We start from the raw sequence: 14,385 nt of genomic DNA, 5'->3' as shown, positions 1-14,385 counted from the left end.
CATAAAAACTTTTCGCCCCTTCCGCTTATTTTTTAAATAATGCAAGATTTCATGAGTAATGAGTATATTGCATTTTCTATGCCAAAGAGACCTCTTGCAACTTTGAATGCATCCATTTGGCAATCATTTTTTACTCTCTCATTAGAATCTGGAACCATTCTTTAGAGATATTTATAAATCCCTATTTTCACCTCTACATCTAAATGGAAACTTGGACTATACTGGAATTAGGGATTCAGAAAATATGCTGTCACGTGCAAGGGTTGATGAAGTTGAGATGCCCATCCTTCATCAACGATCTTCCAAATAGGTTTATACCTGCAAAATCGTTAATTTAATGTAAGTCTAGTAATTTTCAGTTTAACTATTTAAAAATAATACTATATTCTAAACAATAAAGAACTCTATTACTCTTTTAATTTTTAAATAAATTAAAACTTTACCACTTTTTGAATTTCCTCATTGGCACGATCCATTGTTTCATAAATGAATCCCATAGCCGGTCTCTCACCAGAATCCACTAATCAGGGTACTTTAACAAGAGCTATTGCAACTTTTAGACAATTAGCAACATTTATCCAAAAGTTATGATTGTCTAAAGTCACGCCTTCAATTCTTTTCCTTTTATGTGTCTTTGCAAACTTACCAGACTTTCATTTAGAGGATGTAAAAAGATTCGTCAATTCTCCTTTTAGTTAATTAAGGCGCTGCAAAGTTAATTAAGAAGTGGCAAATCGCGTCATTGCAGATCTAATAAGCTCTTTGCCATTTATGAATCCTTCATCCAATGGTTAATTATACACCTCGAATAAATGTATGAAACAATCATCCTTCCCTTTTCAATTGTCACACGGTGCATCTCAATATTTTTCTCAAAATCCTCCAACATCAAATCAATGCAGTGAGTGTCACAAGGTGTCCAAAATAACTTTTTCCTCTTTTCCATCAACATCTCTCTAGCCAATTTGTAGTTAGAAACATTATCAGACACAACTTGTATAACATTTTCTTCTCTAACTTTTTCCATAATCTCATTTAACATTTTAAAAACCATTAAGCTAGTTTTTGAAATATCAGAAGTATCTCGGGTTGGCAAAAAGAAAGTTCCCGATGGGCTATTGACAAGAAAATTACATATTGAACATTTCCTCTTGTCAGACCACCCATTTGACATAATAGCACATCCAGTCTTCACCCATTCTTTTCTGAAATTCTCGAGTATATTTAATGTTTCACACACTTCCTTCTTCAAGACTGTCTCTCTGATTTCATGATAAGAAAGAGAAATGAGCTCCCTTCTATACTCTCCAATCCTTTTAATCATAAGAGGAAACATGGGATTGTTCATACAATTGAATAATATAGCACTTGTATAAAAAAATCGGTCTATGATTTGACATACTGCATTTCTCTCATCCTTTTTAAATTTCTCATTCATTGTTGTTTGTCGTGCCGAATTCTTTGTTACAAATCTATCTAATACACCACATTGTTTCAGCTTCTTTGATTGTTCTAAGGCTAAACATTCACCATCATCATCATCATCATCATCATTGATATCAACACCACATAAATTTTTTCTCTTCTTTTTCTCTTCTTTTGACTTTCCTCTAAATGAGCTTAAAAAAGTTTTATAAATTATTTTCTCACTTCTTTAGGCACTTGTGGACATAGCTCAACATTTAAATGAGTGCCAGCCAAGTGATGTTTATGTTGAAAAATACCCCCAGAATGGGAAGTGTTACAATACTGACACTTCACTTTTTTTGAAGTCGTATCCTCAACCCCATGTTCCCATCCGGGATCTAATCTTTGTCCCAGAGCATTTTTTCTTGTACTTTTACCAAAACTTCCAAATGTTGACATCTATTGCAATATTCATCTAATTCAAGTTATTCAACTAATTAAAAGTTTTGCATTCAGCACTCAACAAATTGAAACAGGAAAAAAAAAATCAGGATTAAACTTCCTATTTTTTTCACTAGTTGCACATGGACAACAAAGCAAACGAAACAGTAGGCAAATCAGGATTACTTCACAAAAGCATAAGGCAGAAAGTTGTCTAGCATCAATTAAACTTTATCTTTTACTCCCAAAAAAGAAGGATCAATAAATGGCAAAAAGTGATGAGTTGAGTTAGTGACATCAATTGGGCAGAGGCCGGAAAAGATGCTCGTGATTATAAATCGGGTGTTGAAATCATAGCTGATTATGATGATTGGATAATATCCATTCTTGAAAAGAAAAAAAAAATAGTTAAACAACAACCAAATTATAGCATCAAGCTTGAAAATCGAAGCATAATCAAGATCATAAAACATCATTAAAACTTCTCTAATCTCTACCCAACCATTGTCTCTCTAATAAAAGGAAGAAAAAAAAGAAAAGAAGAACACACCTATTGAAAGCCTCGAGAAGCTGTTTGCTCTGCTGTGCCGCCTCTGAAGTCTGAAGTCTCACCAAGTCACCAAACAATTGCTACTGCTAGGGCTTCACGTTGTATACTTGTGTGTCTTTGTTAATTAATTTAATTGTTATTATATAATTATATTTTATCCATATGTTATGTGAGACTTTGGGTCCAAAGTGTGTTAGGCCTCTTTTATTTTGTAGTCCAACAATCAAAAGAACAAATCAGCCCAAAAATAAAGGCCAAAGGCCCAAAACAAGCAATTGGATAGAATCAGTGGAATCGTGTACGATTCTACCCTCGATCTTACCGTTCTACATCCAATTCTACCAAAGGCACGATTTTGTTGTGATTTAGATCGATTTTGGGTGCTAGATTCGTGCGATTCTATGACTCAAAATTGGGATTTTAACAACCATGGTCTTAATTCATCGATGGGTAGATTCATCCGATACTGATGGTCTTCGATACCGATGGTCTCTGCGGGATCGGAAGTCGTCTATTGTGAAGCGAAGTAGCTAAATCTCTGTCGCCGGCATCTGAGTCCGATCTGCAGCTGCTTACTCCGGGAAGCCACATAACTCACGCCACTTGTAAGTCTCACACGCAGCTACACCCATTGAATCTGATCATCGGCGTTGTACTCACCATCGCGAGAAAAGTAACCATCCTCATCCGTTATCATAATTCTCTTTCACTTACCATTCAACTCGTCACGCGTAGCTATGCCGAATCTGCGTTGTCCTCACCATCACTGAAATAATCTCTTTCGTCTTCATTGGAACTTTTTTCATCATTGTTTGTCTCGTCCTTAAGGCCGTTTTCTTCATCGTCGTTTTGAAGTCTTGAGGGCGCTTCTGGTACATGATTTGGGAATAGGGCCGATTATATGTTGTATATTAACAGACATTTTCAAACAAATTAACAAAACATAAAGAATTATATTGAATCTCTGTAATTATTCTTGTGAACTTTGCGTTAAACTTTTTCCCATGTAGGGAAGACCAGCCGCGTTCTAGCGCTGGCAAGTTTCAGGTTTGTATACGTCTGCGTGTCACAACCAACACGATGGTGTCAAGTTAAATGGTAATTTCGTTTTTCATTAATGCCTCGATTTGTCATTAAATGCAACAAATAATAGTTTAAATTTTCTTACTTGAGGGAGTTTCTTGCAATCGAGTCATAGTTTAGGGGAGTTTATTGCAGTGAGATTTGATATCAAATCGTATATTTTTGAATAATTACTTATGTAGGACCACTTTCTTATTTGTTAACCAATTAAAATAAGAACAATACTTAGGTCCTCATTAGTGAGGATCTAGATCATATTCACTGTTGATGTGAACTATTTATGTCCATATTTAATTATCAAATTCAATATGGTCGGTAGATAGATATTTACTTACGGATGGTGATTTGATTACCTTTTATGATTTTGTAATTAAAATAGAATGTGTTCATTTATTATTGGTACACATCAGCTGTCAATATGGTGTAGTGAAGATCTAATTATTGTTCAATAAAATAAGAGTAATGATACTTGCACCGATTTGTTACAGTGAATTACTATTTATACACAATACATGTAAGTGGAGGGCCTCAATTTCTTATTTGTGTAATTTGTTATAGTGAATTTCTAAACTTATTACTTTTAATTAATTCATTTATACATAAATAAAGAAATGAGCCTTCTACTTATATTATACATAAATAACCGACCAACAACATTATTCACCGCAACAAATTGATAACTCATAAAATAAATAATTAAAATGAGTAGGTTCACAATTCACGTTGATTACCCTTTAAACAGAGTGACAATGATGAGACACACAAGGCCAGCGCAAATCTCGTTGTGTGCCACCACCGTGCTGTCATCTTGCTGTAAGCACTTTTCTCTCTCTCCTGGTACACACTACTTGTAGTTTCTTCCTACAGAGAACCCCCTGTTTCTCTCTCTAAGGCTCTTTCTAGATACACGTCATATACACACACATACACACATCATTTCCGCGTTTTCTTGACACTTTCGCATACCTTTTAATTTCCATATAGTATAACCATCGTCCCCGCAAGCTAAACATTTATCTATCTTAGAAGCTCAAGGTTTTGATCACATGGAAGATCACAAGGAGGTCCTCTTTCTCTAACTCTCTAAATCCTTACTGTTTAAACTCCTACTATTTTGTATGTGCTGTTTCGTCTTTGATGATGCGATTTGTGCTTCGAATCAAAGAAGCAGAAATACAGTTTTAGGTTTTATACATCTGTATGTGTTTGTGTGTGTATTGCACACATATATATACTGATATGATACTGTAATCGGAATTCGAATTTTCAATTTTACATTTGTGGAAGTCGTACGTGTTTGGCGGACTGGTGTTATGCATCTAAGCTTGTACTTCTCTGTGATTTTTTCAGATCTATTGATTAGTCATTTGCTTGAAATTTTGGGGTTACGGAGATGTTTGTGTTTCAAAATTTTTGTTTTGGTCAAAACTTTTAATTGATTTGGTCAATAGCAATCATCACACTGTATGAAGTTGAGAATCAGTCAAAAGTTTTCAATTTTTGTTTATATTTTTAATCTTTGCCTTCTTGGGTTTGAATTCTGTTGTTGATGTCATGATCAGTTCCTTTCCTTTCAACTTTTTGTGCTTTGACAAAGTATACATGTAGAACAATTCCCTATTTCAAAATGTTTTCAATGTATAAAAAATATGATAAAATTGGGAATTTCATATACATATATGTATGAATGTATATATGTGTGTATGCATATATGATATATGTAAAGTCTGAGAAGACTTTTTTTTTTTTTTTTTTTTTTATACCAATTCAATGATTTGTACCTTAGCATTCATGTCCAATGGGTTAATAAGGGGGCATTGAAAAATTCAAAGTGTTAAGAAGGTTAAAGATTGAAATTTCTAAGGATGGGTCATTAATTTAGTTTTATAAATTGAAAACAAAGAAATTTACTCATTCAAGTTTTCAAGAAACTTTTTATTTTATTTTATTTAACTTTTGGGAGAAAATTTTGGGGCTAAATGTAATATTATTGACAACTCACTTTCTTTAGAAAATGAGTTTTTGGGAATGATACAGAACAAGCCCTTGAAGTTAATTAAGAATCAGAAGTACTGTTGGTTCTTTTGGCGTGATCAATTATAAATTTCTATTTCATGCAGAAGAATGCGCCATGGCTATCAGTGCCCCAATTTGGGGACTGGGACCAAAAGGGAGCATTGCCCGACTACTCTCTGGATTTCTCAAAAATAAGAGAAAATAGGAAACAAAACAAGAGGGATGTATCTAGAGCCAGTCTTGGAAATGAAGAGGAGCTCATCTCAACCGCTAGTAAAGTGAATACAGGCCACAGCGATCATCAACATTACCATCAGGAGATTCAGAACCACACTCCAACTGTAAGATTCTTTGTGTAGCTTTGGTAGTTTGATTTAATAATTGCGTTCCATATATAATTTAATGCAGCTATGTGGGTAGTTGTTGTTAGTTATCAATAAGGAGACATAGTAAATAATATTTATGATGGTTGCAACTAGAATCACCTGGATACCTTATTATAATAGACTTCGATGACACCTGGTCAACTTGGTTGCATCAAGAGGAATCAGATTGTTTACGTGACTAATTATAAGGCTTCTCAAAGTTGAGATTTTTTCGATTGAAGTATAGAATTGGAAAAAAGAGTACCCCATTAGAGGCATAATTCAATTTTTTTTTTTTTTTTTTTGCATTTCTTCTGAGGTATATTTATGTCTATATTTGCTCATGAAATTGTAGGTTGAGAGGGGCTTTTGTGAAAGGATATTAATTTTTATGTGCTATATATATATGTATATATATGTATAGAATTATATTTTGACACTTTCAAGTGTGGTTTTAAGCATGATATTAAACTTCTGTGATACCAAGCAGTGCTAATCATGCATTTCCCCAAATCTAACTCTAAAAATCAGGATAAACAACAGTATTTTTTTTTCCCGAGAATGTGTTAAACCAGTGGATTGGGGATGATCATCTGGACATTAATTGCAATATTCTCAAGTCATATTTGATAAAGTACATGTAAAAATCTCTGATAGGTTTTGAACTCGTAAACTTACGAAAAAAATAATTTTGCAATCAGAATTGTTTATTAGGGGTCCTGCCATAGCTTGCGTTATAGAGATATGTGCTCCAACAGGAAAAAAACAATTTTGTATTTGGAAACAAGCGGCGATGATCTTTATTCTTCCTGGCCACATGCAAGTAGGAGTAGTGCACATGCATTGAATATTATAGCCATAAAGATATTGTTTCGTGATTCAATCTGTTTGGCTTTATTCTCTACTTTAATAAAGAAGTCGTTTTCTATATGGAAAAATTCTTGTGGTTGAGATTGAGGTTGGCCAAGGGAAGAATTTGTCACTCTGGACAAAATACTTGGTGTGTTGGCTTATTGAAAGGGAACAATTTATTTCTTAATTTAACTTAAATGGGGTCAAAGGATATCTCTTGGAAATGAAATTGTTTCATTCTGTTTTCTGTTGGAGATGAAATACATATAATATAGTTGACACAATAGTCGAAATGGAAGCACTTTGCAACACTTGATTCCGAAAATCACTTTTAACAGCCAAAATAGTTGAAAGATGTAGGTAATCTCATTTTTCTTTTGATAATTTGGACGATCGATTTTTTACATGACGTTTTATTTTAGATTATTTGAAGTGCCCCTCTAGTTCCTAATGTGCTTATTTTGTTTATTTTCTACACTGAAAATATACTTTTGGTTGATCTGGTTCTCACAAGATCTATACTTGATTTCGTCTAGCAAACACGGAGGAGCATATTCAGCTACTTCAATTGTTGCGTGAAAGCCTGAGTGAGATCCATGAATCAATTTCACACATTTTCTGACTTCCCTGCAATGATTATGTATTGGTATGCTACTCTCTTTCTTTCATATTTTAAATTAGGAATGATGATCTATTTGTAAATGTGACTCGGATTGATCTTCACTCTTCCTTTTGTCCCCTTGAATGCATTGAGCATGTTGATTAAGGATTCTTGGAGTTTCTCAGTGTTGTGAAAATGAATGAAATGGAATTTTTAGTGGAATACTTTGTGTAACCAAAATCATCTCCACTTTCAACAGTGAATTTCATCTATTCTGTAAAAAATGGTAAGATTTATTATTTAAAATTTTTAAAAAATGGTGAAATAATGAATTTCATCATTTAAATTGTTGAAATTCAAAATGTTGAAGTTTATGGAAATGAAATTTATCACTAAAGTGAAAGTAAATATGATGTTGTGCAATGGAAAAAAAAAAAAATGGAAATATTTCTCTTAGGAAGATTAATTAGTTGATGCACTTGGTTACATATAAATATTTACAAAATGTGTCCCTCCAAATTATCTTTTTTCTTTTAATGATCTCTCTAATTCTTTCTATTTTTTCATTCTTATTTTTTTTCTTCTTTTTCATTCTTTTTATTCTCTTCAAAAAAATTTACATTCCATTTCTTCAGTCAAACTCTTATTTTTTATCCTTGAAAATTCTCTCGTAGTTTTTTTCTTTTTTATTTTCTTCGTTTTTCTTTTTTCTTCATCCGACACTCACGACTTATGTGTAGTAACCTGTTTCTATCTTTATTTATTATTATTATTCTCTTAATCTTTAAATTTATTACTGAAATTTTATATACTTAGGGCGTGTTTGACAATTTTTTTTTTTTGCCAAAATAAATCCAAAAAATGTGGTGATGGAACAACATGAACGGCTTTATTGATAGGAACCAAAATCATTTCCAATTACTTTTCACGCGGTTGTGATGTGAAATTTTAGCACTTTCAATAGTGAATTTCATCTATTTTTTACAAAAATGGTAAGATTTATTTTTTAAAAATGTTAAAAAATGGTGAAAGAATGAATTTCATCATTTAAATTGTTGCAATTCAAAATGTTGAAGTTTATGGAAATGAAATTTATCACTGAAGTGAAAGTAAATATGATGAAGTTGTGGGGTGAAAAAAAAAAAGGTAAATATTTCTTTTAGGATGACTACATATAAAAATTTACAAAATGTGCCCCCTTGAAATAATCTTTTTCTTTAAATAATCTCTCTAATTCTTTTTATTTTTTCATTCTTACTTTTTATTTTTTCTTTTCTTGTTTTTCACTCTTTTTATTCTCTTCAAAAAAAAAAAAAAAAAAAATTCATTCCATTTCTTCAATCAAACTCTTATTTTTTTTCTTTCAAAAGGGTTTTTTTTTTTTTTTGGCACTCACTTATGACGTATGTGTAGTAACCTATTTCTATCTTTATTTGTTATTATTCTCTTAATTTATAAATTTATTACTGAAATTTTATATACTTAGGACGTATTTGGCATTTTTATTTTTATTTTTTCAGAATAAATCAACCACAAATAAAAAACAATAGAAAAAAAAATACAAATTCTATTTCATATGAATAAAAAATATAAAGTAGAAATTATTGCAAAAAAATAATGTCCAACCATTTCTTATTTTTTTTTATTTATTTTTTTGGCTGTACTATTTTTTAATATTTCCATTTTATTGTCCTTACTTGAAGTTATATAAGTGCGGTCTCACTGTAGAAGGGCATATTTGAAAATTTATTCTTTACCACTATAATAATAATAATAATAAAAAATTATGTTTAAGTAGATTTAGGAGTCTTAAATTACAAAGTAGTCTATTTTTAAATTTTAGTTTTCACTTTGGTTGAATTAAGCAAAACAATTACATACGGATTAAGAATAATTATTTAAGTTTAAAATGCCCTCAATCTTTTAATCCAAAATACCAAATTGTTCTTCTTAAATAAAATAATATTTGATAAATTCAGCAAAGTAATAAATGTCATTAGAACCGTACAACTGAAGTAGGGTTTGTGCTAGTAAAGAAAATCCAAGAAATCATTATCTTTTTGTTCCGTAGGATGAAATTGAATTCATTGCAACACGTTATAAAGCTAGATTTAGGGTATGTTTGATACAGGGGAAAAGAAAACAAAAAAAAAAATGATAACATTAATTTAGGAGAAAAAAGAAATAAGGAAAGGAGAGGACAGTGGTAGTTACTTGTTATGTTTGATTGATTAATAAAGAAAAATAAATGAAATGATAGTAATCATATTTGGAAGAAAGGAAAGGAAACCAATGTAATGAATTTATAATCATCCCCTTCTTCATAGAGTTTTTCTTTTATAGATATTAGGGCAAATTTGGTATTAACAAAATTTCATTAAAAATATTAGTTTTCCTTCCATCTCCTTTCACTTTTGGAAGGATAACAAAATTTACTATTCATGCCTAACTCTATCCCTCCAAATTCTTCCTTTTCATTTCCTTTCCATCCAACATTTACTATCAAATACATTTTTTTTTTTTTTTTTAATTTCCTTCCATTACCATTCTTTTCTTTTCCTTTCATTTTCATTCTACCAAACCGACCCTTATTGTACACCTTATATTCTCTACATATACATATATATTGAGATTACATGTTTATACATATAGTTTTGGTTCTTCTTTATCTATAGAATTTTTTATATTTTTTTTTAATTTTTTGGAATAAAAGGCTTTGTCAATGTGTGTTTTGAGGTGAAATTGTGTGCAAATCAACTTTTTGGTTAAATGTCCCTATTGAAGAAACTAAACATTCTTTTTTTAGTACAGGGAAATTTAACCCAATATCAAAACAAAACAAATTAGTAGTAATATTAACCCCTAAATATTAGCCCATCTAAACAAGCTCAAGATTTGAGCCACAGTTTTAAAATAAAGGCCCAACCAAACATACCAAGCCAAACAAGCCCTAAAGCCCAACTACAGAGTCAGAACACAAATTAGTGAGCTCCGTCCAATATATCTAAATTCCTAATCTCTATGTGACCTAGACTCTCTCTCTAACCCTATTTCAGTATTTCTTCTAAAATTTTTGAACTCTTTCATCTTTCAATCCCCATTCTTCTTTAACCCTCGTTGACAATTCTTGGATTCGCTCTTATAAAAGAGTATGATTTATTGGTGCATGCAATAGCACTTTTCCTAGCTTTATAGTAAAGAAGATTAGTTTCTTTAAGTGTCAAAAAGAAAATAGATAAAAACTGCCAATTAAAATTCTGTAATAATTAAGTAAAGTTTCCTATAATAGCATGGTGAAAAGTTGAGTAGAAGCAACTCATGCAAATCATCTGAATTATTTGATTCAAAAAATATATTTTGGTATTTTGAAATCAGAATATGGAGGGCATTTTAGACATCATTTTCAATACCTTTAAACTTTGCCTAATTAAATTAAACTGAAAAATAAATTTTAAAATAGATCACCTAATTCAACTAAAGTGAAAACTAAATTTTTAAATAGGTCATTCTATAATTGTGAGCTTCTAACTCTACATAAATATTTTTATAAAATGATTATTAAAAATTACAATCTTAAAGAGTTAAGTTCTAAAGAAATATGTAGTGAACAGTATAAAACAAATCCGTCAATTTGCTAGCATCAATAGAGCAATAATACTCTTTAACTTATAACTAATCTTACTGGAACTCACTGTTTCGGAAAAAATGTGGTGTGAAAGGTTGGCATGGAAAAAGGTGGAGTGAACCAAAAAAAGAATTATGTGAAAGGTTAGAGATCGGATTATAGGAGGATAACTTTTATTAATTTTCTCCAATACCACATAATCAAATTTCTTATATATTTTTTAAAATTAAAAAAATAACTTACTCTAATTATTTTATATATGGAAAGAGCATACAAAAATCATTTCATGTTTATACAAAAAGAGGCATATATGTGCTGGATGCATACCGACCAAGACCAACATTTCATGGACATTCCTTACACAAATGTCAGATAATTTATAGAGGTATCTAAATTTAAAATAAATATAATTATTTTATACATTTAGTTAACACTACCAGACACTTGGGTAGACATTTCACAAACAATCTCCATCTCAAATCTCATATCACACGCGGCTAGAGTAGTCATGCTCAACCATCTTGAAAATATCATGAAAACATCTCTAAAGAAAATGTCAAAAATATTTATTTTTAAATAATTAAATATTTGTGACCCAATAATGACCATAAAGATGTAAAATGATGGATTGTGGCGGGAGATGTGACCGGAAATGCGGAAGTCAAAGAATTTTAGGAATGCCTGGTATGTGAGACAAATAGTAAGGCGAGTCTTGAGGAAGCAGTAGACCCTAAAAGAAGAAAGGAGGTTTATTAAAAGGAGTAATATAGGTGGAGTTTGATAACTATTTATGTTTATAATTTATTATTTATATAAACATATTTGAAGAAAAATATGTTTGTTAATATTAATTTTATTTATTAATTATATAAATTTATTTTTATATGTCAATTTTATATACGGCAAAACGACGTTTATGTATTTTTATTTTTATTTATTTATTATTATTTTTTTTTTGAAAAAAATATAGAGCTAAGAAACAAAATGAACACCATCTTTTATAACTGTAGATAATCAAAAGAGTCATACATTCCACTGAAGATCAATGATTTTTTTTACGAGCACTTCATCTCGTTCTCTAACCTGCGCATGCTGCTTAACTTGCGCTGCATCTCAATTTCTAATTTGTATGCGCTCGTTCTATATATATCCAACTCTTATCTTACCCTTATACTATCTAATGATGAACATTATTGTGATATATAGAATGAGCGCATGCGTAGACTTGAGAACGAGCACATGTGCACGTTAGAGATTGAGATGTAGCACAAGTTAAGCCGCATGCACAGGTTAGAGGTGAACATTATTGTTTTGGTACGAATCCATTGATTAAATAGAAATAAGAGCTTTGAATTTATCATACATTAAACAATCCATAGTTAATAAAGATCGATAAAAAGTGTGAAGTGATGTTACATAGGCATGTGAGACCTACAAGTGATTTTTATTTTTTTAGAAAAATTGGAGTTATATAGTCTACTGTGAAATCATTTTTAGGTTGTAGTTCATATTGAGTGATGGTATAAATTGGACAAGACACTCACAGTAATGTTCATCATTATATAATATAAGGATAAGATAAAAGTTGGATATATATAGAACGAGTGCATGCGTTAGAGATTGAGATACAACGCAAGTTAAGCTACATGCGTAGATTAGAGAACGAGCGCATGCACATGTTAGATATTGAGATGCAGCGCAAGTTAAGACGGATGCATAGGTTAGAGGTGAACATTATTATTTCGGTGCAAATTCATTGATTAAATAGAAATAAGAGCTTTGAATTTATCATACATTGAACTATCCATGGTTAATAGAGGTAGATAAAAAGTGTGAAGTGAAAATTGGACTTATATAGTTTAGTCGAATTATCTTTAGGTTGTAGTTCATACTAAGTGATGATATAAATTACAAAAGACACTCACAATAATATTCATTATTAGATAGTATAAGGGTAAGATAAAAGTTGGATACATTGAGATAAAAGTAAAATTATGTGAAATAAACGCTTAATATAGCGGGATAAAAGTTATACAATCAGATTAGTTTTTCAAATAGTAAACATTATTATTTCATATGGTACAAATTAATTGATAAAATAGAAATTAAAACTTTAAATCGATTATAAATTGGCCAAATATATACTCTCTCCGTTCCATAAAAAAAGTGACAGTGACGGACTGACGATTGAAGAACCGAGACTCTTTTTATGAGACAGGGAAAATATTATAGCCATAAAAATATTGTTTTTCGTGATTCAATCTGTTTGGTTTTATTCTCTACTTTAATAGAGAAATTCTTTTCTATATGGAAAAATTCTTGTGGTTGGCCAGGGGAAGAATTTGTCAGTCTGGACAAAATACTTGGTGTGTTGGCTTATTGAAAGGGAACAATTTATTTCTTAATTTAACTTAATGGGGGGTCAAAGGTTATCTCTTGGAATCGAAATTGTTTCATTATGTTTTCTGTTGGAGATGAAATACATTCATTATAATATAGTTGACACAAAAGTCGAAATGAAAGCACTTTGCAACACTTGATTACCAAAATCACTTTTAACAGCCAAAATAATTGAAAGATCAAGGTAATCTCATTTTTCTTTTGAAAATTTGGACGATCGATTATATATATATATATATATATATATATATATATTCGTTTTATTTTAGATTATTTGAAAATATACTTTTGGTTGATCTGGTTCTCACAAGATCTATTGTTTGATTTGATTTCGTCTAGCAGACACGGAGGAGCTAAGGATTCTTGGAGTTTCTCAGTGCTGTGAAAATGAATGAAACGGAATTTTAAGTGGAATACTTTGTGTAACCAAAATCATCTTTACTTTGAATAGTGAATTTCATCTATTTTTCATCATTTAAATTGTTGAAGTTTATGGAAATGAAATTTATCACTAAAGTGAAAGTAAATATGATGAAAGTTGTGCGATGGAAAAAAAAAAAAGAAGTAAATATTTCTCTTAGAATGATTGATGCACTTGGTTACATATAAAAATTTACAAATATGCCCCTCCAAATTATCTTTTTTCTTTTAATGATCTCTCTAATTCTTTCTATTTTTTCGTTCTTATTTTTTTTTTTCTTCTTTTTCATTCTTTTTATTCTCTTCAAAAAAATTTACATTCTATCCTTATTTATTATTATTATTGTTCGCTTAATCTTTAAATTTATTACTGAAATTTTATATACTTAGGACGTAATTGGCATTTTTTTTTTCCCAAAATAAATCCATCACAAATTAAAAAAAAAACAATAGAAAAAATAACAATTTCTTTGTCATATGAAATAAAAAATAAAAAGTAGAAATGATTGCCAAAAAAACAATGTTTGTATTTTATGTTTTCAAAAATTTTTTTTTACAAGTTTTTTGAATTATTAAATTCTTTATAAATGTTGATTACTTATTTTTCAAATCGTCCTACTCCAGG

General features: G+C 30.4%; 1 protein-coding gene across 4 annotated transcripts; it reads left to right on the top strand.

Annotated features, from left to right (window-relative positions):
* The first annotated feature begins 4,224 nt into the window (after nt 1–4,224).
* LOC132295159 (uncharacterized) lies at nt 4,225–13,867 on the top strand. 4 transcript variants are annotated; one of them, XM_059793298.1, is made up of 4 exons: nt 4,225–4,294; nt 4,466–4,545; nt 5,602–5,838; nt 7,251–7,480. In XM_059793298.1, the coding sequence occupies exons 2-4, from the start codon at nt 4,528–4,530 to the stop codon at nt 7,299–7,301; spliced, it is 306 nt and encodes a 101-aa protein (XP_059649281.1). In that variant the 5' UTR covers nt 4,225–4,294; nt 4,466–4,527; the 3' UTR covers nt 7,302–7,480. The 4 variants fall into 4 exon arrangements, 2 of the variants coding, with proteins under 2 accessions (XP_059649281.1, XP_059649280.1); XR_009478340.1 differs by lacking the exon at nt 4,225–4,294 and adding an exon at nt 13,683–13,867 and having other exon boundaries at nt 4,325–4,545; nt 7,251–7,360; XR_009478341.1 differs by lacking the exon at nt 4,225–4,294 and adding an exon at nt 13,680–13,867 and having other exon boundaries at nt 4,325–4,545; nt 7,251–7,360.
* The last annotated feature ends 518 nt before the right edge of the window (nt 13,868–14,385 follow it).

This window comes from Cornus florida, unplaced genomic scaffold (assembly GCF_030987335.1).
Source record: "Cornus florida cultivar Cherokee Brave unplaced genomic scaffold, ASM3098733v1 CherokeeBrave_3.0.0_Hap2_Chr02, whole genome shotgun sequence".
Lineage (NCBI taxonomy): Eukaryota > Viridiplantae > Streptophyta > Magnoliopsida > Cornales > Cornaceae > Cornus > Cornus florida.
The sequence above is the reverse complement of the archived record's forward strand: the minus strand, read 5'-3'. Positions and strand labels throughout refer to the sequence as shown.